Source organism: Athene noctua, chromosome 2, assembly GCF_965140245.1.
Source record: "Athene noctua chromosome 2, bAthNoc1.hap1.1, whole genome shotgun sequence".
Taxonomy (NCBI): domain Eukaryota; kingdom Metazoa; phylum Chordata; class Aves; order Strigiformes; family Strigidae; genus Athene; species Athene noctua.
Genome location: NC_134038.1, coordinates 51,425,330 through 51,452,455, shown reverse-complemented (window position 1 = coordinate 51,452,455; position 27,126 = coordinate 51,425,330). Strand labels below are relative to the sequence as shown.

Sequence of the window (27,126 nt, the reverse complement as noted above, 5' to 3'; positions counted from 1 at the left end):
TAACAAGACTTTGAAGTATTTACCCTCACAAGAAGGGTGAAAGTACTTATGAAAAAATAATATTTTTAACAACTTATATTAGACTGTATTTCTTTATTGTGTATTAACGAGTGTATTTTATTACTGACGTCCATCAGGAAAATAACAGATAGAACTTATGGTAATTATTACTCTAGTATCATAGATATAGCTCTTGGGAAAAGTATTCTTTTAACTAACTCTCTTCAGAATAGCAGAGTTCAAACATCCTGTTAGGGTCCATTTCTGTCCCATGTGCAAGAGGTAGAAGGGAGTAGATTAAAATGTGCCAGATTCTGTCAGATGTAGTGACAGGGATTCCTTCAGCTTTTTGGGGAGTGCTTGCAGTGAATGCCTATTGAAGAAGAGTCTTGTTTTTCAAGACATTGGCATCAGAGTAAACTGTACACAACAATGTTGATCCAGCAAGACTGGCAAGATTTTTTTTTTCCCAGCATAGGTTTGTTTCCCTTAAGTGGTTTTAATGTGCTGGTGTACAGTATATTTCTTGGTAAGGGCACATCCACACTAGAAGGAGTTCTACAGTATAATGCAGAAATACTCCTATACTGGTAACCTCTTCCTTGAGTGGAAATGACTTAGGTTATTTTTACATTATATGCATCTGTTGGCATAGCTGTGTCTATAATTTTATCATTGCTGAAGGCAGAAGTTTCTAAATAGCAAGATAAACAGACAAATTAATTAAACTGAGTGGATAAATCTTATACAACTCAAAACTTTCATAAATCCCAGTGAACTATGCACACTGTTCATATTAAAAATAATTCCCATGGGTGACCTTGAGAGAATGCTCACGGTGTATAAGAATGTTTAAATTTTTAAATGCTTGTTTTTCATTTCAGGAAGAATCATCTAAACAAGCAGGAAAGAGCAAAAAGATAAAGAAGGACAACAAGAAGAGAACAGAACACTAATTTATTTTTTAAAACTCTGAAAGATTATTTTGCACATATTTATACAAAGAAAACATGGACATTGTTGCCCTATCCAATACAACAGAAATTTTGTATTCAAAAGAGAATTCAGTAAAGCTATAGATATATTTTTAGTCTTGTTCTGTGATTTCTTCTGCTGTTCTGAAGTAGAGCTTAGACATAAGTTTTCTGTATTCTTACACATTTCAGCTCCTTGTTACGACAACCTTGCAACATCTAGAACCGTTTCCCCATCTCACCCCCTTACGCTGAGTGATGGTTGACTAATTTAAAATGTGGATTGCTTATCTTCACCGTTCCGTTTGAATTCAAACACTTGTATTAGTCATTGAATTTCCTATTGTGTTGTATTGAGGGTGAGACTGGAGTCATTCATAGACCAGGTTCCTTACCAAGTTTGATTTTCTGTACCTAAAAGGAAAACATGTGGCCCAGTGCTATATGGCCTTGGAGAGCCAGGTCCTGCCTATTCAGTTCTTGATCATGCTAGATAGGGCCTGCTTGGTGACATAAAAAAGGCTGCACATGGACAGTGAACTAAGAAATGGGAGGAAACTACCTCAGAATTTCTTTGAGGATCATTCTGTGACTGAGACTCTAGGAGCTTGGTAAAAAGCTGATGATTAAGTGTTGTATAGTTAAAGGAACCAGTGATTTCAACAAAGAATATGGGGATTTTGAAATTTAGACTAGATATTAGGAAGCATTTCTTTACATAACGGGTTGTTAGGCATTGCAGTGGGCTGCCCAGGGAGGTGATGGAGTCCCCATCCCTGGAGGTGTTTACGAGTAGAGTTGACGTAGCGCTGAGGGATATGGTGTAGTTGGGAACTGTCAGGTTAATGGTTGGACTGGATGATCTTCAAGGTCTTTTCCAACCTAGATTCTGTGATTCTGTGATACAGTACCTTGAACACCCTGAGCCAGATCTCTGGAAGGTGACAATATCTTCATTCTTCTATTCGTGACATCTCCAGAATAACAATACTGAAAACTATTTAAATTGTATATCTTTTTCTGTAAGAAAAACCTCCTAACAGTACAAAAGCCACAGCTTTCTTAGCCTCCTTTTTTTGAATGGCTCCTGATCTTTAACCTTATGAAAGCTGAACTTTACTCATATGGTAGTCAATAACTTTGAAGTCAATAGCTTTACTCGTGAGTAATTCTCAATACATGCTCAAGTGCTTATATGCTCAAGGTCTAAATTAAGACAAAGTACTTTGGCACTGAACATAAGGTCTCAACTAAACCATAGCAGAGTGTAACTAATCATTTGTTCTACACTTGCCACCAGAGAGAAAGGACGGTTGAAGCACATTCTGTTAGTTTGATCTTAACTGCTTATTCTTTATCCTTGAAAATGAAGAACAACAACCTGCAGATATAATGAGCTAAATTACTCAAAGTCATGCAAGTCTATACACTGTTAGATTTAAAGGGAAGTAGGAGTGGTGCTTCAAAATACACATACAAAGCACCTGCACCATAAACCACCAGCCTGGTATAGTACCACCCAGATGTATATATGTTCAGGAAAGTGTTGGGGCAAAAGAAAAAGAAAAAATGCAGAACAATGATTTTTTTTTTTTTAAATGCCAACAAATTCAAAAGAAAGTCAAATATAATGAAATTACATGGTAAATGATAGAGTGCTCAGACAGTTTTTCCTATGAGTGCTGAATAATCAAATACCCAGGAAAAAAAAGAACTTACAGCTTGTAGTGAACATTAGTAAACATTCTGAAGTGACTTCCCTTGGTGTGTGTCCTGGTTTAGGCCCAGCTGGCAGCTAAGCACCATGCAGCCACTCGCTCACTCCTACTCTGCCCACTGGGAAAGGGAGAAAAATTGAAAATAAAAAAAAAGAAAAATTTAAAACTTGGGGTTTGAGATAAGTACAGTTTCATAACTGAAATATAATAATAAAATAATTATAATGAAAATGGGTATAACAAATAGAGATAAATAAAACTGAAAGGGAAAAAAACAAAAAACGAACAAATGATGCACAATGGCATTGCTCACCATCTGCTGATCGATACCCAGATGCTTCCCGAGCAGTAATCTCCCCTCCCGGGCAGCTGCCCCCCGTTTATATACTGAGCACACCATTCTATGGTATGGAATAGCCCTTTGGCTAGTCCGGGTCAGCTGTCCTCGCCATGCTCCCTCCCAGCTGCCTGTGCACCTGCTCACTGGCAGAGCATGGGAAACTGAAAAATACTTAACTTATGATAAGCACTCCTTGGCAATGACGGAAACATCAGTGTATTATTCCCACGCTAAATCAAAAACTGCTGTACCAGCTACTAAGAGAAAATTAACTCTATCCCAGCCAAAACCAGGACCATGTAGAGTAGGATAAAAACAAGTGTTAATGATATGATCACAAACACTTTAATTTTCTGCTCTTTTATTAATAGCTTGCAGACTTTTTCTGTAATGCATTATAAAAAAATTTACAGGATTTTTTGTCAGTTAATTGTCATATTGCTATTTTTTTTAACATTCCCTTGATATCTTCCACTTGGGGAAGATGGACTTTAATGATCTGTTGGCTTTTTTTCTTCATTTTTTTTTTTCTCAAGTTAATTTATAAACTTTGACATCAGTTAATTTCTAGCTGAGTCACAGGTACTTTTTTTAGGTCAGGTACACCCTTATGTAGATTGGTCATATAGTAATGTCAGGGCTGTGACTATATTTAATGGCATTTCCCTAGTGGCTCTTACATAGTTAAAAGCTGTATTTGTAAGACTAGCTTATTTGGCCATTTTGATATACATTTTTTGCCAGTGTGTTCTTATACTGAACTGTTCATTCTAGTTCTCCAAGCACTGGGTGCCTCAGAAAACGTTTTCCAAGGCAAACTTCATCTAATCAGAGAAACTACTCCAGAGTTTGATATATCAACAGAGATATTCCTTAACAGTTTCTGTAATTTGAAAAGTACCACTAAAATACATGATTAAAAAAAGAAAAAAAAGCTGATTCTCTGGCAGATAGGTCCAGCACTGATTTATTGAAACAATTTTATGCAGTTATATTACCTTGACTGCGTAGTAAAGCCACTTGCTATGTAAATGAAATAGACCATATAGGTTATCCAATCAATGAGCAAAATGAATCCCCCTATCCCTTAAAACAGCTGGGAACAGACCATCAGAGTGGAAATATGTGTAAATTGTGTTTTCATGCTATTCCTTTCAGAGAGCATGTGAAATGCTGGCTAGCTGTCTTGTGGACTCTTTGGTTAGAGAAGTTGCATTCTCTTCCTGTTTTTGTTGGTAAGCATTTCCTAAATTTAAACTTCCTTTATTCTAAGAATGAGTTTTCATGTGGCTTTCTGAAAAAGTTTTGCAATGCAAGACTTTGTCCTTTTATTTGAGAGCAATGCCTCAGTATACTTCATGGCCTAAAGAACGTGTATTTCTGGCTCTTTGATTATTAGCTATGCTTCAAGAAGGCTGTATCCCATCACTTAATTGAATACAATTGTTTCTGCTTTGTAATTCAGAAAACATTAGAGCAGCTGTGGTTGTTACATGTCAGGATCAAAAATTTAGCACTGAAACAGCAGCTGAAGTCCTTGAGATATCAAGAGCATTTTCACACTGGGACTGGTAAGCAAAGCACAAAAGTAACCTATTCTGTGTGTAGAGGAGAGCAGCAGCAGCAATGTGGAATATATTTTTGATTGTCGTACCTTCCTTATTGCCTATAATGCATTTGCCTTGTTAACAAGGAAATCAAGAACCTAAATTCTTTATAAACTGGACTATAAAGTATTTTGTTTCTCTTTGTGGAGAACACATGTCCCCCAGAATCTGAGAAAGAAAACAAGTCAGCCTACTTTTACAAGCAGCTGGCTTGCTTCCACTCTTAACTTCAAAAAAATGTCTAAACAGAATATAAAATGTTAGACTGAAGCAGTAGTTCTAACAGTTTTTGTTATCAAATACTGTAAATTTTAAGACAACGTAAGCTGTATCCATATTCCCTACTTGTTGAAGTTGTAAATGTCATTATTTGGAAAAAAAAAATAAGAAGAAAAGGATTATAGCACTAATTCATACCCAAAGTAGAGTTGCCTGTCATAAAAATGTTTGTGGAGAATCAAACACTAGCAGAAAAAGTTAGATTGTGACTTCTATTTAGTCTTTTTTTGCCACTCTCTTATCTCTTTCTTTTATGGCTTTTGCTTTTCTCTTCCAGTAATCAATCAGGAGTACAGCTGAAACCAGATTAGCCATTACAGGACTGCAGTTTCTACAGGGTAGTATCAGAATGATTTATTTTTCTTTGTTGCTCAAACTTAAGTGACTGGACCAAGATCTTATCATGGTATTTTATTAGCAAAGTACCTTCTGAAGAACTGCCAGGTGGTTTCTCTGTAAAACAGAGAGTTCAAATAGAAAAACCTTAATGAATTGAAGACAGTTGAGCAATGGAAAAGAACTCCTGTCAATCTTACAAGCTTCTCTTCAAGAAGTGATGATGAGACAGAATACTTCATCTAAATGTCCTACCACGTATCTGGAAATCTTCCATGCTGAAATATGGACAGGTCACTTGTTTTTAAAATCTGCTCTTAACTTTTCAAAGTGAAGATAATTGTCTCTTTAATTGCAGCATAGCAATTCTGGACTGTTTGTAATTTTTTGATATTGCAAAGTCTGAATGCTTGAATAAGCAGGTAATTCAGGGTAGTGCTTTTATTGTTCAGTATGCATTCTTGTATAACACCTGGAGAAGAAGGAAGGGAAGAGAAAGGTGGAACATTTACTTGTGGATCCTTTTGGTGTTTTAATCTGTGCTGTGCGTTTATTGTATAGCATGTCTATTTGAATAAAAATTCCATCTTTTTATAGGGTTATCACTGAACAGTTCATACACTGCCCTGACACCAGTAGCAAATCAGCAGTTTACTATCTACTTAAGGTATTTTTCTAGCTAGACATGTGTTCTAGGTTAGTTTAATCATAGTTATAGCCACGCAAATAAATTCTGCTAAAAGCTTATGTGGTGGATCTTCTATTAAACTTCACTTACACTGCTGATGTTTTAAAAAACGTTGCTGACTGGTGTAGATTATCTTCTGGATGTGAACAGATTAGTTACATGGCATCATGACTTGTACAAATTAGGTCTGTGATGTCAGAGGTTCATTCACAAAACACATGAGTGTAGCATCCATGTTTTTAGGTGCCCTGCTGCACGCAAGCTTTCCAAGCATGGTATGGAAGAGTGAGGTATCTCAGACTTTGAGAAACCAAGTTAGATCTAAGTTAACTCCAAGAAGAAATGTTGAAGGAGGGAGATGGAAAGGAATTATTAGTTATCTGTATACTCCTAGAAAGAACTTTAGGATTTAAGTTATTTGGCAAGGTTAGCTGTTTCTTATGAAGAACAGTGAAGCTGCTGAGTGTCCTCGAGACTGAAGAGTGTATGGGCAGAGTGCTCAGCTAGGGTGAATCCTGTCTTCAGCTTGATTTTGGAGGCTGTGAAATCTGGCTTGCTTCCCAAATGAGTTATCTTTACTAACAGACTAAAGGTACTTTAGAGAATGTATCTTTCACTCTCTTCCACTGACACACTTTATTATTTAATGCAGGATTTTTCTTAGGTTTTGAGGAGCTCACTAAGCATTACCTTCCTCTTAGAGTTGAGGAAACTGAAGCAGAAAACAGGCTGAAAAGTTACAAGGGGGAATCCACTTGGACCATGAAAAGAGTACTTAAGAGCTTGGGTCTTCGCCTCTCTTCTGCAGTTGAAAAACAAGGAGTGTTCCTGGGGAGGGCAAACCTGTTCCAGGACCCCTTCCTGACTGAGGGCAAGCAGCCCCATGTCTAAAATAAGAAAACCTTATATGTACTTTCCTCTAGGATATGTATCTCTGTGCAGTTTCTGAGCACCCACTGATAAAGGTTTGCAGCACGTATATTGTGTGTGTGAGAGCTGCCTTAGGTTCAAGTGCTTCTTACCAAGTGATTGTCACTTTGAATGCACAGAAGTGAGCTGTTGCTCCCGTGATGGGGTGAGACCAGTCAAAAAGGACTTGGTTGCATTAAGTTTTAGGAAAGAAATAGTATCATTGAGACATGGTAATGCTTTATGTAGGATCCATGATTTGGCAGTATCCATGGCAATTTTCCTGCTGTTCTCTGGATTTGAATGGAGGGAAGCAATCACAGAAGAACTGTTACCCTCCTTGGACACCTATAGGAGCCCTGTGATTTCTCTTATTACCAATAAAATGCAGAAGCAGAAATTCTTGGGGTAAGAAGGTGACTGTTTAGAAGAAGAAGTGAAAATAAAATGATCGAATGTCACATATTGACACCATGAGCCACAAATCACTGGAGGCATGGTGAGCACACCAGCACTGTATTTTGCCATGTTCTTACACTCTTCCTTAGGCTACAGGCAGATAAGACAGACAGAACACAGATTTGTCTGAATCCTGAATTTGATGTTTCATTTGTTCATCACTTTATTTTCTTTTCAACCACATAATATCTTGGACCTCAAAAACTTCATGTAGGTCAGCTTCAGTATTGCTATCAGAAGAAAGGCTTATGGTATTAGTTAGTAGTCATTGCCAAAGTGTGTTTTATACATTTCGAGCACTACCTGGAAATAAAATAAAGCTTAAAGCAGTAATGGACGTGCATGCTGTGAAGATATTTGTATGGATAATAAAGTTTTGCATTTTTTGTACTGCTGCCATTCAAACATTTAGTAAAAGCACTTGGTAAATGCTAATGAATTTGTTCCCACAACAGAAGCACAGACATGGCAGCCAACATTTTTCAAATCTAAGTATTGAAAATTAGACACCAAAGTGTTTTTAGAACCCATAATAAAAATGATTGAATTTTTACAACTCTGGAATACTCACAGCTCTCTGCAAGAGGCTTCATTACTCATACAAAATATAAGCACTTGTGGAAGACACACAGTTTCTCCCATCAGTGTGGAAAGAAAAGCCTAGTCCTAGTAAAGTTAATTGCCAATCTCTCATTCACATTCAGGGAGTATTTCTTTCCTGGGTTCTGGGACAGCAGTAGCCAATGCTGTGTCACTGGGGCTGCCCTGAAGAGCTTTGAAACTGATTTCAGTGGGAGTTTTGCAATTGATTTCTGAGGGTTGGATCATTACTTATTAACTGCTCTACTAAGTAATTGTGTATATCCTTATTTACAGCATAGCAGTTTTCAGCCTTAAGGTCCGCAGAAAGAGGAACAATGAAGTTGATGATGCATTTGGTCAACAAAAAAATGTAACACAATAGAGAGACACCACAGACTTACTAGATAAACAAGAATGAAATTAGAAAGTAGTTTAAATTTTTGTAAGGATATGTACCCAAGTTTAAGAAAAAAATTCCAGAAAAAGTTGTTGTCCATAATGCTAGCAAGGAAAACAGTTCTGCAAGGGAGAAAACGACAGGAAGAGAGGAAGGGAGGAAAGCAAGAGAGAATGTCCTATCAGCCCTCCTGACCTCCACAGATAAGGATCAGGTTGCATAAAGAAGAACTTGCATTTTAAAATATGAGCTTGGAAAAACTGCATATTGCTTACTGGTAACCCTTCAAGATATACATGGTTTTAAAAATATTAGGAAAATTAGATTTATCTTGCATCAGAACCTTATAATTTTTTCATCTCCTGAGTCAATTTTTTTTTTTTTTTAATGTTTATTGGATTTTTGGGTCTTGTTTATGAATCTCAACCTTCTGTATAACTCTGCAGATGCAACTTTCTTCCCAGACTGAACTGACCTGGATACACAACATGCACAGCAGCACTGCCGAAACTCCACATATGGATGGAACGTGTAATGAGACTTTGTCCACGCAGTCACCAAGCTCTGAGTTTTCACTGGGTGTGTTGGTGCTGCTGGCTTTCCTCATGGTGTTGCTAGCTCTGGTGACCATCCTTGGAAACGTCCTGGTGATCCTTGCTTTCATCATGGACAGAAACCTCCGGCATCGGAGTAACTATTTCTTTCTCAATCTTGCTATTTCTGACTTTGCAGTGGGTAAGTTGTAACCGTGGAGTCATGTACTATTGGTTTCCTAGGAATCTTATGAGAAGCAATGGGGTTTGTTTTCTGGTTGGTTTCTTCTAAAAGAAACCCTTTCCCAGATGTGTGTCTAGTGGGAGGGTAAGGAACAGTGGAAGCAACATGATGTATTGTGGCAGCCTATTATTTTTCAGAAAGAAATGGATTCTTTGTCAGGTAAACAGGTAATGTTTAATGTTATTTCTTTAGGAAAAAAATACTACAGTGCATTAATCTATGTGGAATAACAAAGAATGGGTGTTGTCTGGGGGAGTCTTGCCTGAAGTCTAGATAATGAAATCGAATACAGCATATATTATCTGGCAGATCTTGCATACATGGTTGATCTTGCCAGCTGAACATGAGCCAGCAGTGTGCCCAGGTGGCCAAGAAGGCCAATGGCATCCTGGCTTGTGTCAGCAATAGCGTGGCCAGCAGGGACAGGGAAGGGATCTTACCCCTGTACACGGCACTGTTGAGGCTGCACCTCGATTCCTGTGTTCAGTTTTGGGCCCCTCACTACAAAAAGGACATTGAATGACTCGAGCGTGTCCAGAGAAGGGCAATGAAGCTGGTGCAGGGTCTGGAGCACAGGTCGTACGAGGAGCGGCTGAGGGAACTGGGGGTGTTTAGTCTGGAGAAGAGGAGGCTGAGGGGAGACCTCATCGCCCTCTACAGCTACCTGAAAGGAGGGTGCAGAGAGCTGGGGATGAGTCCCTTTAGCCAAGTAAGAAGCAATAGGACAAGAGGTAATGGCCTCGAGTTGCATCAGGGAAGGTTTAGACCGGATGTTTGGAAGCATTTCTTTACAGAATGGGTTGTTAGGTGTTGGAATGTGCTGCCCAGGGAGGTGGTGGAGTCCCCATCCCTGAAGGTGTTTAAGAGTTGGGTCGACATAGCACTGAGGGATCTGGTGTAGTTGGGAACTGTCAGTGTTAGGTTAATGGTTGGACTGGATGATCTTTAAGGTCTTTTCTAACCTAGACGATTCTGTGATTCTGTGATATCTTCTGTTTCAATGTACTCTCACACAATACAGATAATCACTTGTAGTTTGCGACAAAAGAGTGATGAATAGTATTTGAAAATGTGTTGCTGTATATGCTCTATCTAGAGTCATATCTTAGGAATATGTGTTTGTATAGGTAAATAAATGTAACAAGTCAGTTTCTAAGAAGTCTGATGTTATACATATATATTTATATGTAGGGAGACATTTTATTTTTAAATTTGTACTGAGAAAAATTACAATTAAAATGCTAGGGTGATGTGCAATTGGAGATTCATGTATTGCAATATTCTGTGAAGTGTTGAGTGTCTGGTAAAAGTTGGTTAAATTATTGAGTATGAAGAAGGATGGTTTTAAAAACGTTTCTATTTCATGAAATCTATATTCTGACTTGTGACATCACAACAAAATCTTTTTTAAACTGTTTTTATTCTACTTTTTTTACCTACACATTTAAAAAGGATACTGAAAGAACAGAAGAAACTCTTCTTCAAATTTATTGCCAGTGCCAGAAGTTCTATCAAGGGCATGGCTTCTAATAGTCAGGTCCTCGTCATGTCCAGATCTCCTTGTATAAAGTTTTCATCCCTTCCCCCACATACTTGATGTCTGCCAGCTTATAATTGCTTTGTGTTGCAGAGCTCTTGCTGACTGCTGTCTGGCTATGGTACACAGGAAAACACAGCAGTGAACAGAAAACCAGTAGACGGAGTGGTGTTCTATTATCTGGCTCACAATATAGCACCATGTTGAATAAATATCAGCATCTAGCTGAGAAATACAAAGTAAATAATGTTTTCTATCAAAGAAGGAAGTAGAGCTTACTTGTCATTACTTCCATAATTTTTTGGTTTGTAGTATTATGTTTACCTGAATGTTTAGTTTTTCGTTCCAGATTTGGTTAAAAAGCTTTGCATACTTTAGAGTCAAACTGGTTTGTATTTCTGTAGTTTCATAATTTAGCATTGGAGTGTACCTAAATTATCCTTAATTTCTTCTTGATCCTAATTGCCAGAAGTACATACTTTCATGCTTGCAGAGCCCTTTGCTTATTCTTTTAATACATTTAATTTATCTGACTTTGACCTTCAGCAACTTTTGCTTTATCCCTGTGCTTCTGGACAGATTAAAAATCTTGATTCTTAGTAGAGGGAGAATAACAGGTATCATAAGATTTTTAGGGAAATGGAAACTCTTGATACTCTTCAGTACCTGTTACAGGAGTACACACTATTATGAAGTAAATCTAAAGTTGAAACAATACCCTTTTTTCCCCCCCTGTGAATGTTAAAACCTATAATATAAACTTTTGCTTGAAAGAGGAAGTGTTAGTTGCTCTGTAGATGCAGTGATTCCATTTCATTGCAGCACTGACGCTGTTCACTACATTTCTGCATCGTAGCAAACTACGCCGTTAGGTCTTCAGCCTTGAAAGGCTGCATTGTGACTCTGTGTGTAGTGTGATCACCTAGAAATTCATTAGAAGGAGATCATATTGGCACTTTCACAGCATTTGAATCGAACAGCCTAAATTTAGATAGCCATAGATGCTGGTCACTCATGTATGTTCCCACCACTTGGGTGTTCCCATAGATAATACCCTATTAGCTCACCACTGAAAAGTGGTTATGATCAAGTATTATGATGAGAAGAAATATTAGACTAGGTGTACTAAATTAACTGTGCAATTTTTTTCAGCCTTTTCATCATATAGTTTTAAAGATTAGTCTGAAATTCATATCGTATTTTTATAAAAGTTACTGCTAGAACTCTCTCGGACATCATATCATGCTTCTAAGAGGACAGAAGCATGGCACTTAGATAATTTATTGTAGAAAACAGTAAATTACACTGGGGAGGAAATATGTTTCTGTTTATTTTCAGTACTTAATACAGAATTGTGTTTTTTTCAGCAGGTAAAAACATCAGCTGCTTCTTCCTGTAGGAGGTGATATAAACAGGAGAAGTAATAATGATACACAATAAACATGATACACCTTTAGAAAGGTATTAATTATAAGAATGTTACTGGTGCCTAGTTGTAGTAAACTGTTCATTCATGTAACGCTTTCCACATGGCAATTCCAGTCATTATTGTGCTTTTATCAGATACTTCAGAAATGTTTCTGTGCTTTCACAAGCACTGCCTGCAGTGATGACTGACGTGTGCATTTGGTTTATTTCCATAGGTGCGTTCTGTATGCCTTTGTACATCCCTTATGCCCTGACAGGAACGTGGCACTTGGGAAGAAGCCTGTGCAAGATCTGGCTAATTATGGACTATCTCCTGTGCACAGCTTCAGTGTTTAGCATCGTCCTTATCAGCTACGACCGTTTCCTGTCAGTTACAAAAGCTGTAAGAAGAACATTTTTAATTATTGCTTTATATATATTGAGATTTCCATAAAACTCAGAGTGTTCATAATTAACATTGGAAGCTAAATAGTCCTTCATTATTGTATCCTTTTTTTTTTTTTTTTTTCTGGAGAAACATTGATGCTTCAGTGTTGCATTGGGACTTAGATATAGGACAATGTCCTGCCTATGATTTCAATATTTACATCCTGCTGTCTGGATTAGAAAATATTTAATTACACTACAGAGAATGTGGGAAGGTCAAGGTAGGAAAGGGGCAGCAGGAGTGTGGAGAATTTGGGCTTTGGTCATTAGAAGAGTGGTAAAGAAAACTAGTTTGAATCAAGGCTGTGCTTAGGCTTTTTATAAATTTTAAAAGGAGAAGAGGGTATGAAGAGAGATGTGGTATGAACTGACTGAAGATCAGATGAGGATCTGCGTTACTGTGGGTGGTGATTGACATATGCTGCCAACAAGCAGCTGGGTGGAAACTAATCCCTTGAAGAAAAAAAAAAAAAGAATGAATCAAAATATGAGGAGAGGTAAGAGGTGTTTCTTGTGTGTTATCATTCTTCTGCTTCAGAATATATCTGAGAAATCCAGTGGTAAATATTATCATTCACCATTTTTAAGCTCTACCTGGTGTTTGGTCCAGATGAAAGACAATAAACATCCTTTGCTTTTGATTAAACTGTTAGCTTGAGTGACATGGGCTGTGTTAGATTGGGAGGTTCTTGTTTGGGAAGTGCTGATACAGTGCCTAATCTCTTTCTCTTCATCCGCAGTGTTGTGGTTTTAGGGTTGATTGTTGCTGCTTTTTTTTTTAAAGCTCAACAATAAAGTCTGAAAATCCCTGTATTTAAGTAACAACAATACTGAAAAATATTACTGAAGTTGCAGAGCTCAGAATGTGAGAAATGTAAATTAAAAAGGCTTCTGCAACCCAACTGAGCTTCATGTTCTTACACACTGTTGATAGTCTTCGTTTACATGATCATATTCTGTTTTTCTCCTTTAGGTAATTAGGATGGAGTGAGCCCAGCAGTGTGTAACATAGGGCTGTTATCCAAAGAAAAGATATCATGTTTCCTTATGGACCTGGGATCCACCTCTGCTGCAAACCTAGTATATGGCCAGGGGCTAGTCATTTCAGACTTAGCTGTTTGTGAAACTATGCTGAGCTTCCTGTTTTCTACCTACTAAATTGAGATGCTTATGGCCTTGTAAAGGGCAAAATCATTATTGCAAAATCATTATTGCAGAACTGGAGCTCTGCTCTGAGCCGATATGACGCTTTAAGATGTAGAAGAGTCTGAATCTTCAGGCTACAGATGTTTAAAACAGAGAATCTAAAACAATGTGTGTTAACACTGCACTACTGCTCTGTTACTCACTGGTAAAAGAGGGACAATGCCCCTCATGTCATATGCAGCTGTGAAGATACCTTTCATTAATATTTGTATGCAAGCAGATGCTATGTTAATAAACAGCATAGGAAGCTGATGAGGAAGGTGGTAGTTCTGGGTCTGAGTAGAGCCTGGGATAACATGTGTTAAACAGTATGGAGGAAATAAAATTGTCAGTCTTCTCATTAATTGATGACCTTGTACTCTGAAAGATGCAGGGGACCCAGATCTAGAAGGATGTATTGTACATACTGGCTGGGCCATTACAAGGGAGGTTTTAACTCTTCTATTTCCTAACTTTGGATGACATGATTTTAATTCTTAATGTTTTTTTTTCAAAGATAGATATTTACGCCTAGAGAGTAAAATAAATTAATGCAGTCCAGGTAGACATAAAAATGTCAAGATTTGTAGCAATGCAATGAGCTGTAGGTAAAGCGAGTGTTAAAACAGAATGTTTCAATAAAATAAAGGGTGTTAAAGCATATGTATGGGATATTTATTCTGCTGTGGCAAGAGGAAACAGTATTAAAAATTACATTTTCTAGTGTTTGCAGTCTCACATGGTAACCTGTCTAATATAGAAGGCTTCTACTTTTGCCTGCACAGGAAGTTCCACAGCTGCTTTTGCTCTCCTCTGAGCCTGGGCATTTCTTAAATCATAAACTGATTCCTTATTGCTACCTTACTGTGGTGGTGATGAAAACAATTCATGTCCTTTCACACCTGGAAGCCAAATGGTAATTTAGCCATCATAATTTCTGCTCCTCTCCAATCCCAAGTATTAAAATCAATCACAAACCTACAGTAATTGATGAGCAAGACAAACAGAGTTTTTCAAAACCTTACGTAAGTGAAGGTGTTCTAGGTGTCTGGGAAATTATGGAACAAATATTATATTTGACTTACTGGCATGTTTTTTTGAGATAGTTGTTCCAAAATGTTGTCTGAATACATGATGTCCTTTTCCTTCACAGGTATCTTACAGAGCCCAGCAGGGAATAGCATCCAACCCAGTCGTCAAGATGGTGGCCATCTGGGTCTTTGCCTTCCTCCTCTACTGCCCGGCAATCCTCTTTTGGGAGCACGTGGCCGGACGCAGCATGGTAGCAGCGGATCAGTGCTACGCTGAGTTCTTCAACAACTGGTACTTCCTCCTGTGTGCATCCACCCTGGAGTTCTTTGTGCCGCTGCTCTCAGTGACCTACTTCAACGTGCACATCTTCCACAACATCCAGAGGCGCCAGCGGCGTGGCAGCACGCAGGACTGTGAGCCTCCAAGGAGCAGCAGCCTGTCCTGGAGATTTTGTCTCTTGCCAAGGCCAGGAGCATCTCCTCCTCCATCAGAAGCAGAGGACAGTGTTTCATCATTAACGAGGTCATACAGACCAGCAGTGATAGCTAACTGTCCATCTCCAACACAAACCAGCTCCACAGTTCTCAAAAGGGACTTTTCTGCTTCTTTCCATTCAAGGACTGGGTCAAAACTGCAGCAGGACAAGAAAATAGCAAAGTCGCTTGCCATAATTGTGTGTGTCTTTGCCATCTGCTGGGCGCCATACACTTTACTAATGATTATACGTGGGGCCTGCCAAGGAAAGTGCATCCATAACTCCTTGTATGAAATAACATTTTGGCTTTTGTGGATCAATTCCTCTTTGAACCCATTTCTTTACCCTCTCTGCCATATGAGGTTTCGAATGGCTTTCATGAAAATACTATGCCCCAAAAAGTTTGCAACATTGAGATCACGTAACACACCTTCTATTTAGACAGTTAAAATAAATGACTTACAGATAAGGTTCCTCTCTTATTTAGTGCTATCTTTTCATATGTGTCTCTGACAGAAATAGAGAAAAAACTTTTGTTTACCAATGGCATTGGTTAAGAGTGCAGCAGAGGTATGTATTTGCCCTGATATTGGTAGCTTTCAGGATCTTGTTTTTGTTTTTACTGGTATGATGCCAGGTTAAACACCATCTAGTGCATTAAAAAGAATAACAAGTTTTGTTGGATGTCCTTGGTTTGTGGGTTTGAGGCACCTTTTTTTTTTTTTTTTTTTAATATGTAGAGCTGGTACTATGAAAGAACTCTTTTGTAGATATCTCCATAGACGTTCATTGGAGGGAGATAGCTGCTTGTGTATGTGTTGAGTTAAAATTTATGTCCTATTTGTGAGCCTAAAGCTACCAGTGAAGAAGCAGTTCTGCTACATTTTTGAAAGGTTGTATAAATACTCACTGCAGCAGTATAATTTCATTTTAAAGACTATTATGAAGACAAGATAGTGTCCTGTAGTCATTATAATTCCCACAGTGAGCAATATGCAAGTGAAGACAGCCTAATCTGGCATATCTGTCCTTTTCTAATTTTAATATAGTCCATATTGTTAATATAGTCCACATGTTGCAGGACACAGTACATGTAAGGTAGTAATTCTGGATGATTTTCAGACAATGAAAGTTTCCATGATAATGGAATTTTGAGATTGGTTATCAAAATTGTCACAGGCGTAAATGGTTGTTACTATTTTCACCAGTACTGTCTTTTCTCCTGACAGTGCCTGCTTCTGGTCAGGCTTAAATGATATTTAGTGCCAGATTTGCGCACTATTTGATTACCTACAAGATTGGCCATGCTTGGGCACATGATCACATTCCTGTTGAATTAGCAGAGCAAGCAATACAAAGTTCATACTGGATTTATGATTCTGGCTGGCTGTGCAAGAATAGACAATACCCACTTGGGTGTAAAGCTTTGCAAGTGCAAAGATATTCCATCAAAATGTCTGGAACAAATTTGAACTGACAGAGTGATTTTTATACCAGATCAGTTCTTTGTGTCCTGTTACTGTGACATTATATGGATTTTCTCTGCCACTGAACCAGTATCAAACTGGATTTTTTCTATCACTGAACAAGGGCCATATTCACAGTTTGGGAATGGGATTCACAGAGGTCCAAAAGCTGACATAGAGGTGTCTTAAGCAGCTGTTAATAAACAAAGCAGTTGAATATGCGGTGCTGAAAGGAGTGGGTAGATGTGTTGGAGAAGGCAATGGAGCTTGATTATAACCCATTCCATGTGCCAGACTTTCTTACCTTGTGTTGGGTGTTGCAACTCACCCAGAAGGCCTTCATGGATGGGTAAGTCACTGTTTGGGTTTTTTTTGGTGGGGGTTGTATTTGTTGTTGTTGTTTTGGGGTTTTTTTCCTCTCCTTATATGTAAACTTCTTTTCTTTTTGTAGATAGAAATGTATAAAATATGGAAAGAGAAATCTTAGTCACAGAACAGTGAAGTGCAATAGCCAACTTAAATAGTATTTTTTATCTAACTTGAAGAAGTAGAAGTGTTGCAAAAGCAGACTTTTGAAAGCACAATTCAAATGCGTGTAAACAGCTTAATCATAGCACAAAAGTTGATGGCTTTGAGGAGCTAAAATGCCATTCTGTTCAGAGGTCTGGAACTGAATACTTCTCTTGTCAGTTTTTGCACTGGTGGAAGATTATCTTTCACTGTTCATTCTTGTTATGCTTCTTTGCCTCACACGGGTAGCGTTATGGGTTGTGAGCCTGACTGCTAAGAGAGATACAGCTTTGGGAAGTCATTGATTTAGCACAGCTGTTTTCACTGTCATGAACTAAGGTGCTGGAATAGATTCTGTGGGCTTTGTTTTTCTGTGAGGCTTAGAAAAACCCCAAACGCACACATCTAAAACATTTATAGAATAGCAGGTGTACTAAATAAACATCTGTTAAACAGAGAAACTGTAGGTAGGCCCAAAATTGAGTTGCTTTCCTGTCCCTATGCTTTTAGTATAAAAATTCGGTTTGCATTTTGTGATTAAAGAAGGTGATGTTTACTTTAGAAAAATGGCCTACAAAATTATTGACTAGGTAAACTGTATCCACATTTTGCAGTACTGCAGAACTAGTTTGTCAGGGAGCACACTGTGTGGCAAATTTGAAACTACATAGAGTAGAGAAGCTACTAGAGATCAGTGGTTTTGATGTTCTATATTACACACAAAGTGTTCAAACTCTTTAGTCACACTGCTCCTGTATATTTAAAGAATTTGTTGTATTTTTCTAATTGTTGGGAATTTTGCTTAGTGCTCCCAGGGTCAGTCAAGCACTTAGTTGCTGTGCTCACAGCATTAAAGCTGTCTTGGTCAAGGTGGCATCCTAAGTCTTCTCCCTATTGGACATTTTGCGGGGTTATGGTAAAATACTTATTACTTATTTGTTCTTGGGCATACTTTTCATGCACTGGCACAAACGGACTTTGCTTGCCAAAGTGATTTCTAAGCCAAGTCTCTCTATCCACTCACTCATCCATTTCATCATTTCATGTTCTTGAATTTTCTTCTGTCTTTGCGGATGTCGGTAGGTCTTGTAAATACCTGGTGACAGTAAGCATATGACTCTGTGAGGTGCAACTCAAACCACAACAGTGTTTTTCCAACTTGACCCTCTTAGGTCTTAAAAATAAACCCCAAATAAAACATACATGTTGGAAGCAATTGTGTTATCTTTTGTTTGTTTATTTCTGGCATGAGTATTTAACCCTAATGATTCTCCTGACATCTGTCTCCTTCATGTTAGGCTATGGTTTTCCTCCACAGGAAGGAAGAAGAGACCACACAGATTTCTCCCTCAGCCCCATGAAAGACTATGATTCAAACTTCAACATTTGATTTATTACCTAATTTTTAAATTAGGTAATATCCCTATTTAAATTAGGTAATAAATCTCCCCTTCTCCACTAATCTAGTAATTTTATCAAAGAAGGCAACCGAGTTTCTCAGGCATGATTTACCCTTGGTAAACCCATGCTGACTGTTCCCACCCTTCCAAGGGGACTTGCTCCATTATTTTCCCAGGGTCCAAAGAGAGGCTGATCTTTTGTCCTTGTGGCACCATTTGAAGATGGTTGCAACATTAGCCTTTCTTTGGTTGTTGGGAACCTGCACTCATCTCCATGACCTTTCAAAGAAGATAGAAAGTGACCCTGCAAGGATGGTAGCTGGTTCTGTCAGCAGCCTTGGGTGCAGCAGTTTGGGTCCCATGGACTCCTATGGGTCATGTCATCTCAAGTAATCCCTGCCTTATTCTCATCTGCTCCTGACAGGTCTCCTCCTTGAACTCATTCACTAAGCACGGAGGAAAAAGAGACCTAGTTAGTGAAAAATGAAGCAAAGATAGCATTGGGTACCTCAGCCTTATCTGCATCTGCTGTCATTGGATCACTGGCCCCATTCAGCAAAGCACCTACATTTTTCTTACTCAATATTTTACTGTTAATGGGGTGGCTGAAGTTCTTCATGTTGTCATTTATGTCCTTTACAAGCATCAGCTCTAGGTGAGCTTTGGTTTTCCTAACATCATGCTTATGTGGCCAGGCAACATTTCTAAATTCCTCCTTTGTGGCCTGTCCCTGCTTCAAACTCCTTTATGCTGCCTTTTTGCACTGGTGTCCGGGTACATCTACTTGTCCTGTACATAGGCTGCTGTCCTTAGAAGCCTGCAAGTTCCCTGAGCTCCTTTGCACTCCAGAGCTGCCTCCTATGGGATCCCACCTACCATTTCTTTGAATAAACCAAAGTCTGCTCTCCTGAAGGCCATGGTCTGTACTGCTACTCTCCTTTTTCACCCCCTTTAGGATCTTGAACTCCACTACCTCATAGTCACTACAGCCATGGCTGCCACTGATTACACATCCCTAACCAGCTCCTCTTTATCAGTGAACAGCTGATTTAGCTCTGTCAGCCCCGTTGACCCATTCAGTATTTCCATCCTGAGGCTTCCTTGATTTGCTTAAAGAAGACTTCATCACCTCCCTTGCTCTGATCAGGGTGCCTTTCAATACGCTCATGCCACTATATCACTGGTATCACTGGCTTTGTGACTGGTGGTTTTGTGACTGCGCAGAGAACTCTAGTTACTCCTGTGTGTTTCCCAGTCTGCATTTGTGCACATGCACCTGAGGCAGCTTTCTGTTTGCCAGATTATCATTCCTGAGATCTCTTCTGTTCCTTTTGCCCTACACCTTTTGCTTTAATTACTCTTTACAATATATTTCACTTTGTTCCTCAAGACACGATCAGAGCACTGCACCTCTCTTCCCCACATCTTGCCCACCCTCTCTTTCCTTGTTTCTTGCCCTACATCTTCTCAAGCACGCTGCATTAGGGCTGCAGTCCAAAAAGCTGGTCACAGGGTGTGCTGTGGTGCTAAGGAGCTGGTGAGTTGCAAGCATGAGTCACAGCCATGGCCTGCCAACTTCTGTGCACTCTTATCAAAATAAATGAAATTGTGGTGAGGAAGGAATATGCCTTCCTGCACCTGGAAAGGGATAAGGATTTGGCACTTTTTGGAGTGGAAACTTACCTGGAATTACTTGAGAAGTGGAGGATTAGGTGGGCCAAGGTTATAAAGCCGTCCAAAGTCCAGGTATTTAGTTTGCTGTGCCCGGAGCTAGACTTGACTTCTGATCAGGATGAGCTGAAAAGGTATTGGTGATACTTCTGCTGTGTATAACTATTTTTAAATGTTCTGTAAACAACAGCATTAAGAAATATATATCTCTGTTCTTAAATATAAAATTTGATGGTATACTATCAAGTGCAACAGTGCCTACATTTTACTGTAAGAGAAATAGAACTGTAATAATTTTAAATCCTGTAGACAACTGGGGAAGTGAAAATGAGATCTGTTTTTAGCTTCAGCAGAATACAGTGTGTAAAAAAGCTCACACAATGCTAATATGCAACCTGCTTGACTGTGAAAAGAGTTGGTTTCAGACTAACTTTTTTGACCTCAATAGATAAGGATCAGCGCTCAGGAGAGAAAGATAATTTATTTTAAAGTGTGAACTTGCTACTGTTTATGAGGTGTCTTTTTAGATTTTGTTTTCAGGCCAATAGATGCATTTAGATCAAGGAATGTTTAGAGACTCCAGGCCTTGAAATCTTGTGGTCCATTATTTTGATATTGTACATTGTTTTTTGGATGTGTCAGTATTCAGCCCAGCCTGTTAATAGACTTGTCCTAACCTTCTCAATAACTCTGCCAGATGCAACTTTCTTCTCAGACTGAACTGACTTGGATACACAACATGCACAGCAGCACTGCCGAAACTCCACATATGGATGGAACGTGTAATGAGACTTTGTCCACGCAGTCACCGAGCTCTGAGTTTTCACTGGGTGTGTTGGTGCTGCTGGCTTTCCTCATGGTGTTGCTAGCTCTGGTGACCATCCTTGGAAACGTCCTGGTGATCCTTGCTTTCATCGTGGACAGAAACCTCCGGCATCGGAGTAACTATTTCTTTCTCAATCTTGCTATTTCTGACTTTGCAGTGGGTAAGTTGTAACCGTGGAGTCATGTACTATTGGTTTCCTAGGAATCTTATGAGAAGCAATGGGGTTTGTTTTCTGGTTGGTTTCTTCTAAAAGAAACCCTTTCCCAGATGTGTGTCTAGTGGGAGGGTAAGGAACAGTGGAAGCAACATGAAGTGTTTAGCAGCCTATTATGTCTCAAAATATGTTATAATGAGAAATGCATCCTTTTTTTTTTTATAAATACTTTTAATGTTGCTTCAGGAAAAAGGAGCAACTATTGTATGTAAATACCAATTGAAGGAAAGAGGTTGTTTATGATTTACCTTTGCTTCTCCTTTAAGATTGTTCATCACACTCTTCAGAACATCCTTCCATTTGACAGTGTAACTGTTTTCTTATACAGCTATCTGTGGTATCTCCAGGTAAATTAATTACTTCTCTACATAGTACTAGTGTCTTATGAGTGTACTATACCACCACAAAACACTACTACTTTTTACTGGCTTCAACTCAATGCAGGCTATAGATCAAATGGATTGTTTGATAGCAGCAACAGCTTGCTGGCATCTCCCGTCTGTTTTTCTTATTAGTCCCCTCTTCCCATACTGTTATTGCAGAAGTCCAGGAGAGTTGGTCCCTGGAGGTGCCATGGATCTGGTCCTGATGGGTGATGCCAGGCGAGGAGGTGAGGGGCGTGAATGCCTTATGCAGAGCTCCCTCAGCGTTCAGACCAACAAAACAGCCCATGCAGCAAAGAAAGCCTGACAAAACCATGGTCCTGTGGCAGGCATTTCAGCAAGCATCTTGAGGCTAGCAGGGAGGTATTTCTGCACACAAGTGCTTCCTTTTCAGCACAGTCACTAAGACCAGTATTCACTGAATCACAAGGAGGGAAATAGCACTCATTGACCTACTCCACTTCTGGCAGTACTGTTCCCCCTAACTGCTGTTCCATTGTCAGTGCTGTGTAGTGAAGTGTATTAGTTTAACTGTTAAGATTTTCTTTCATTTATGCTACTTATAACCTGTAGTGCCTAATTCTGGGTCTTGCCTTATGGGGCAAAAACCAAATGATGTGTGGCTGGAGCCTTTACTTTCCTGCTCCAGACAGACAACCTGCTAGAGCTGCCATTTCATTGCTCAGGTCTCCTGCAAAAGTTTATTTCTCCTTGTATCTTACAGTTTAGTCAAGAGATTTAAATATCTACCATCTACATCAGTTCTTGTTTGTGGCTGGTACCTCACAGAGTCTTAAATCAGCCAAGAAGAAATGATTGGTATCAATATTATGTTGGCCTATAGACTATGCAAATCTAAGACTTTGTCTCTGAGATCAGTCAGAAAATAGTTTTTTTGAAGCTGCTGTGGTATTTTTTTAAATTTCTTAGAAGTCTGGAATCTTTCCAGGCATGTGACTCATGTCTTTTGCATCCACTAATTAGTAAGTGAGAATAGTTTCAAATATAAATGCTTAAAATCTGTTTTTTGCATCTGTATTTATATCCACAGCTAAAAGCAGTCATTACTTTTTGACATGGTGCCAAACACTGATCCCATCGAAGTTGATGAGAACAGTAGCTGTCATCAGCAACTATGAAAAATGAGTATTTTGTACAAAAGAGGTGCTGCTTGTATTTAAGCTATACGTTAAAAGAAGCCATCAGTACTGAAAGTGCAGTGCGCATTTCCTTGGATAACAAACAGTCTATCAGCTCATTGCCCAGAGATTTATTTTCAGTGGGCCACATTAGCCTGGATATGTTCAGTAACTTCTAAGAACTTGATGGACATATTAAGAAAAGAATAATCTGAAGAGTTTAAAGTGGGTCTTGAAGTTGCATATAGTCTCCTATTTGGATCTGATAGATCAGCATTTTCAGGAATGTAGCATCAGATATTGCACCACACTTTTGAAATAATATTAGTGGTAAAATTCAGAAGTTGCTGGCTTAAAACTAAAACACGAACATAACTTTCTCATAAAAGTGCTTCAGTGGAAGTCCTTTTGGACAAAACCCCAAATGTAACAAAACAAAAAAATAGTTCTGGAATTAATTGTGTCTGGAGAACAAGCATGAGATTAAAACTCCCCTTAAAAATGGAAGAGGGTTTCATACCTCTGCTGTGTCTGCCCTATCTCTGATAGAAGAGTTTTCCAGACACCACACAGACTGTCCAATATATTGCCTCTGCCAATCTTACAGTAATAACCAACATTAGCAACATCTGTAGATTTGTTTGGGGGAAAACTCTGACACAGATAGACTAGAGGGTATACAGTGATGAGGTTACATGTCAGAGTGCAACCACAGTGTGTATCATGCTGCAGCATTGACTGTATACCTTTAGACACTGCAAGTTGGTCAGGATGCAGTTTTCTTTATCAGGTCCTTCTTTGCTGATTTGCCATGAGCTTATTCCCAACAATCAGTATACATAATCATAGAATCATGATTTGGGTTCGAAGGTACCTTAAAGATCATCTGGTTCCAACCCTCCTGACATGGTCAGGGACACCTTCCAGTAGACCAGATTGCTCATAATAAATACACTAAGACCTAATACATAGAAAGACACCATCAGATTTCCTAAGAATGTAAGAATTTCTATATCAAAATTACCTATTCGTTTGAATAGATTTTATTTTTTTTTTCTTTTTAGCCAAATACCACAATAGTGTCTCTCTCTGCTTCCAGGAGTACTGTTTGCAGTCCATATGAACTGCATGCTGTTTCTGTGGTTGCTTTCCATAGGTGTGTTCTGCATGCCTCTCTACATCCCTTACAGCCTGACGGGGAAATGGCACTTGGGAAGAGGTGTCTGCAAGCTCTGGCTAGCTATGGACTATCTCCTGTGCACAGCTTCAGTATTTAACATTGTTCTTATCAGCTATGACCGTTTCCTGTCAGTTACTAAAGCTGTAAGTACCCTGTTTATAGCTTCTCTGATTATGTCGCAAGATGTTTAGAGGATTATACTCACCAACCTCTGTCATGTTGCGGAGTATAAGCCCAAATTTCATTGAGATAATAGCCCTCGAAAATGTGTGGAGGTTGTTAGATATTTGCAGCTAGATGTGGTGAATATTCTGCACTGAGCATGCTCCATCTCAGAGCCAGTCAAACAGAACTTTTCTCACAATTTCTGCCACAGGTTGCTGTTGTGCTATTGTTTCAGGGAAAGCAGGCTGAGGTGCGAAAAGGGTAAGTAAGGCAGGAGGCTGGTAAAAAAGTGGCAAGGAAAGAGGAAATTCAAAGTAAACTGGATTTGGGTTTGGACCTAAAATCAGGCATTGGAGGAAAAGACAGTGGGGCTAGGGCAGTGAAGTGGAGGACTCTGGGGAGGTTGTCTAGACCTGAGACATGGTCCCAAACAACCTGGAGAAGACTGAGAGCAAGACCAAACAAGGCAGAGAGTGGGACAAGGGAAGGCTGCAGTGACTGCCTGTGAACATGCAGCAATAAACTCCTCTCAGTACCTGGAGGAGAACCCCAGACTTTAGATGCACTCTATGTCTCTGCTTTCTGCAGACCATCCTTTGCACGTTACGTGCGTTTTATGTCTTGGTTCACGCTAAGAATGGAGACCAACATTTCTCACTAGCCACGCTGTTAGCTCAAGTAGCAGGGAAATGTCAGGGAGAGCTAAAGGTTCCAGCTCTTTGGTGATTCATGAGAATGTCAGTGTTGTCATATGGTAGAATTTCAGTTTTATTTTTGTTGATTATCATTAATTTAACTTATTATAATTGCCTTTTTCATTACATTTTATATTTTATTTTATTTTAAGGGAAAAATCTGGGAAATCAAACACCAAAACACATAGGAAATATTACACTGGAAAGCCAAAGACTAAGCATTTGCAAAGTGCAAAATTAAGACCACCTGCGCAAGTGTAATTAAGACCTATGGACATTTGCATGATAGTCTTTAATGACATTAACATACCTTTTTTTTTTTTTTTTTAATTGGATATCTAGATTTTTTTCAATTGAATATCCCAGAATTACACATTCAGCCTGTCATCCTGTGAAAGGGATGGAGCAGGGTGTAAGCAGCAATATATCTGTCTGTTCTGCAACATACAGTGGAAAATATGTACTGGCCCCAAAATGGGGGGAGAAGGAAGAAAAGGGATGATTTTGTTTTTCATCAGCTAAAGGCTGCATTGCAGAGCTAAAATCTATTCCTACCTCCTCATGAAGTGTTCAATAAACAATTTTCTCAGAGGTGGGTGTTAAATACATATGACACATTTTCTGTTGACCACTGTGACATATATAGTCCTATTTGCTTGTAAAATGCTGTAAAAACCAGTGCAGTTGTCAGTGAATGGGAGTCATGCTCTGAACAACTATAAAATGCTAATTACTCTGGCACTTCAGACCACAGATGTCTCAAACAAGGCATACCAAATTGGTACTGATGGATGATCATATTTCGTTATCCAGACCAGAATGCTAGCACAGTCACATTAACTTGTAGAGAGACACCCCTACGTCAACATCAATAAATTACACATACGTGACTGAGCTTCAGCTGAGCAACATAGCTGCAGCTCTAAATTACCAAGCACTTTGCTAAATTACTCTTCTGCTACTTCTGTTGGCTCCAAAACCTGTCTCTACAGGCGAGGCCTTTTACTTTTTTTCCCTTGAAGGTATCTTACAGAGCCCAGCAAGGAATAACATCCAACCCTGTCATCAAGATGGTGGCCATCTGGGTCTTTGCCTTCCTCCTCTACTGCCCGGCAATCCTCTTTTGGGAGCACGTGGCCGGACGCAGCGTGGTAGCAGCAGATCAGTGCTACGCTGAGTTCTTCAACAACTGGTACTTCCTCCTGTGTGCATCCACCCTGGAGTTCTTTGTGCCGCTGCTCTCAGTGACCTACTTCAACGTGCACATCTTCCACAACATCCAGAGGCGCCAGCGGCACGGCAGCATGCAGGATTGTGAGCTTCCAAGGAGCGGTAGCCTGTCCTGGAGATGTTGCTTCTCACTGAGGCAAGGAGTGTTTTCTCCTCCATCAGAAGCCGAGGACAGTGTTTCTTCCTCCATGAAGCCAAAGAAAGAGTCCTTGGTAACTGAGAACTCATCTCCATCCAGAGGCAATTCTGTAACCCCAGAAAATGACTTATCTGTTTCCTTCTGTGCAAGGACCAGGTCAAAACTGCAGCAGGACAAGAAAATAGCGAAATCACTTGCCATAATTGTGTGTGTCTTTGCCATTTGCTGGGCCCCATACACTTTACTGATGATTATTCGTGGGGCCTGCCAAGGCACCTGTGTCCATAACTCCTGGTATGAAATAACCTTTTGGCTTTTGTGGCTCAATTCTTCTCTGAATCCATTTCTCTACCCTCTCTGTCATGTTAAATTTCGAATGGCTTTCATGAAAATATTATGTCCCAAAAAATTTGCAACATTGAGATCAGGCTCTTTTTAGAAATAAAAAGAAAAAAAAAAAAGGCTCAAGAGGAGCTGGATGAGGGATGTAAGTAGCCACAGTTTGAAATTAGAGCTAGTGTCTTCCAGATTACTCTAGTTAGGAAGCTAGATAAGCCTTCTGTTAAATATGTCCTCCTTCAGATAAACGTTCATGCCCAACGTTTGTGTACTTTTTCCAGCTATTTCAATTGGTCAGTTAAAGGATAGTGCCCTTGTCTGACTAGTAGTCTATCCACATCATCTTCACCCGTATTGTTGAAGATGCTATCTTCCATTGCAGTACATCTTATATTTCTGTTCACGGGTGCTATTAGTTAAAAATACAATTAAGGTCAGTATTTGCTGTAAGGTCTGTAGTATTCTGAAGTTAATGTCTTCTCTATTTCTTTTGAACAGTTCATACTGCATTCAGAAGCATTTTTTTCCTTATCATAAAACATCCAGTTATTTTATTACTTTTGTTGTCAGGCACATAGGAGGATTACTTCCTTACACTACGGATGTTCGGACATCAGGGG

General features: G+C 39.2%; 2 protein-coding genes across 12 annotated transcripts in view; both read left to right on the top strand.

The window, feature by feature from the left end:
• Positions 1 to 15,888, top strand: part of IMPACT (impact RWD domain protein) — a 34,499-nt gene extending 18,611 nt beyond the window's left edge. For 2 of the 11 annotated variants that reach the window (XM_074899071.1, XM_074899068.1), the window contains exons 11-13: positions 885 to 4,267; positions 4,498 to 4,603; positions 5,196 to 5,895. In XM_074899071.1, coding sequence (XP_074755172.1) covers positions 885 to 956 — 72 coding nt within the window. In that variant the 3' untranslated portion in view covers positions 957 to 4,267; positions 4,498 to 4,603; positions 5,196 to 5,895. Of the gene's footprint in view, positions 1 to 884; positions 4,268 to 4,497; positions 4,604 to 5,195; positions 5,922 to 8,735; positions 9,025 to 10,749; positions 10,843 to 11,970; positions 12,065 to 12,246; positions 12,414 to 14,795 lie in introns of those variants that run through there. The other 9 variants (XM_074899062.1, XM_074899064.1, XM_074899059.1 and 6 more) reach the window with 9 other exon arrangements.
• A 5,005-nt stretch (positions 15,889 to 20,893) lies between these two features.
• Positions 20,894 to 26,606, top strand: LOC141956887 (histamine H3 receptor-like). Its single transcript, XM_074897746.1, has 3 exons — positions 20,894 to 21,182; positions 23,915 to 24,081; positions 25,821 to 26,606. Exons 1-3 carry the CDS (start codon positions 20,894 to 20,896, stop codon positions 26,604 to 26,606), a joined length of 1,242 nt encoding a protein of 413 aa, XP_074753847.1.
• The last annotated feature ends 520 nt before the right edge of the window (positions 26,607 to 27,126 follow it).

What these genes read in the sequence shown, in the direction of transcription:
- LOC141956887 (XM_074897746.1), top strand. Translation starts at nt 20,894, where the DNA reads ATGCAACTTTCTTCTCAGACTGAACTGACTTGGATACACAACATGCAC. An exon ending in TATTTCTGACTTTGCAGTGG is followed by an intron (nt 21,183 to 23,914) that starts GTAAGTTGTAAC and finishes TGCTTTCCATAG; the next exon opens with GTGTGTTCTGCATGCCTCTC. An exon ending in TCCTGTCAGTTACTAAAGCT is followed by an intron (nt 24,082 to 25,820) that starts GTAAGTACCCTG and finishes TTTCCCTTGAAG; the next exon opens with GTATCTTACAGAGCCCAGCA.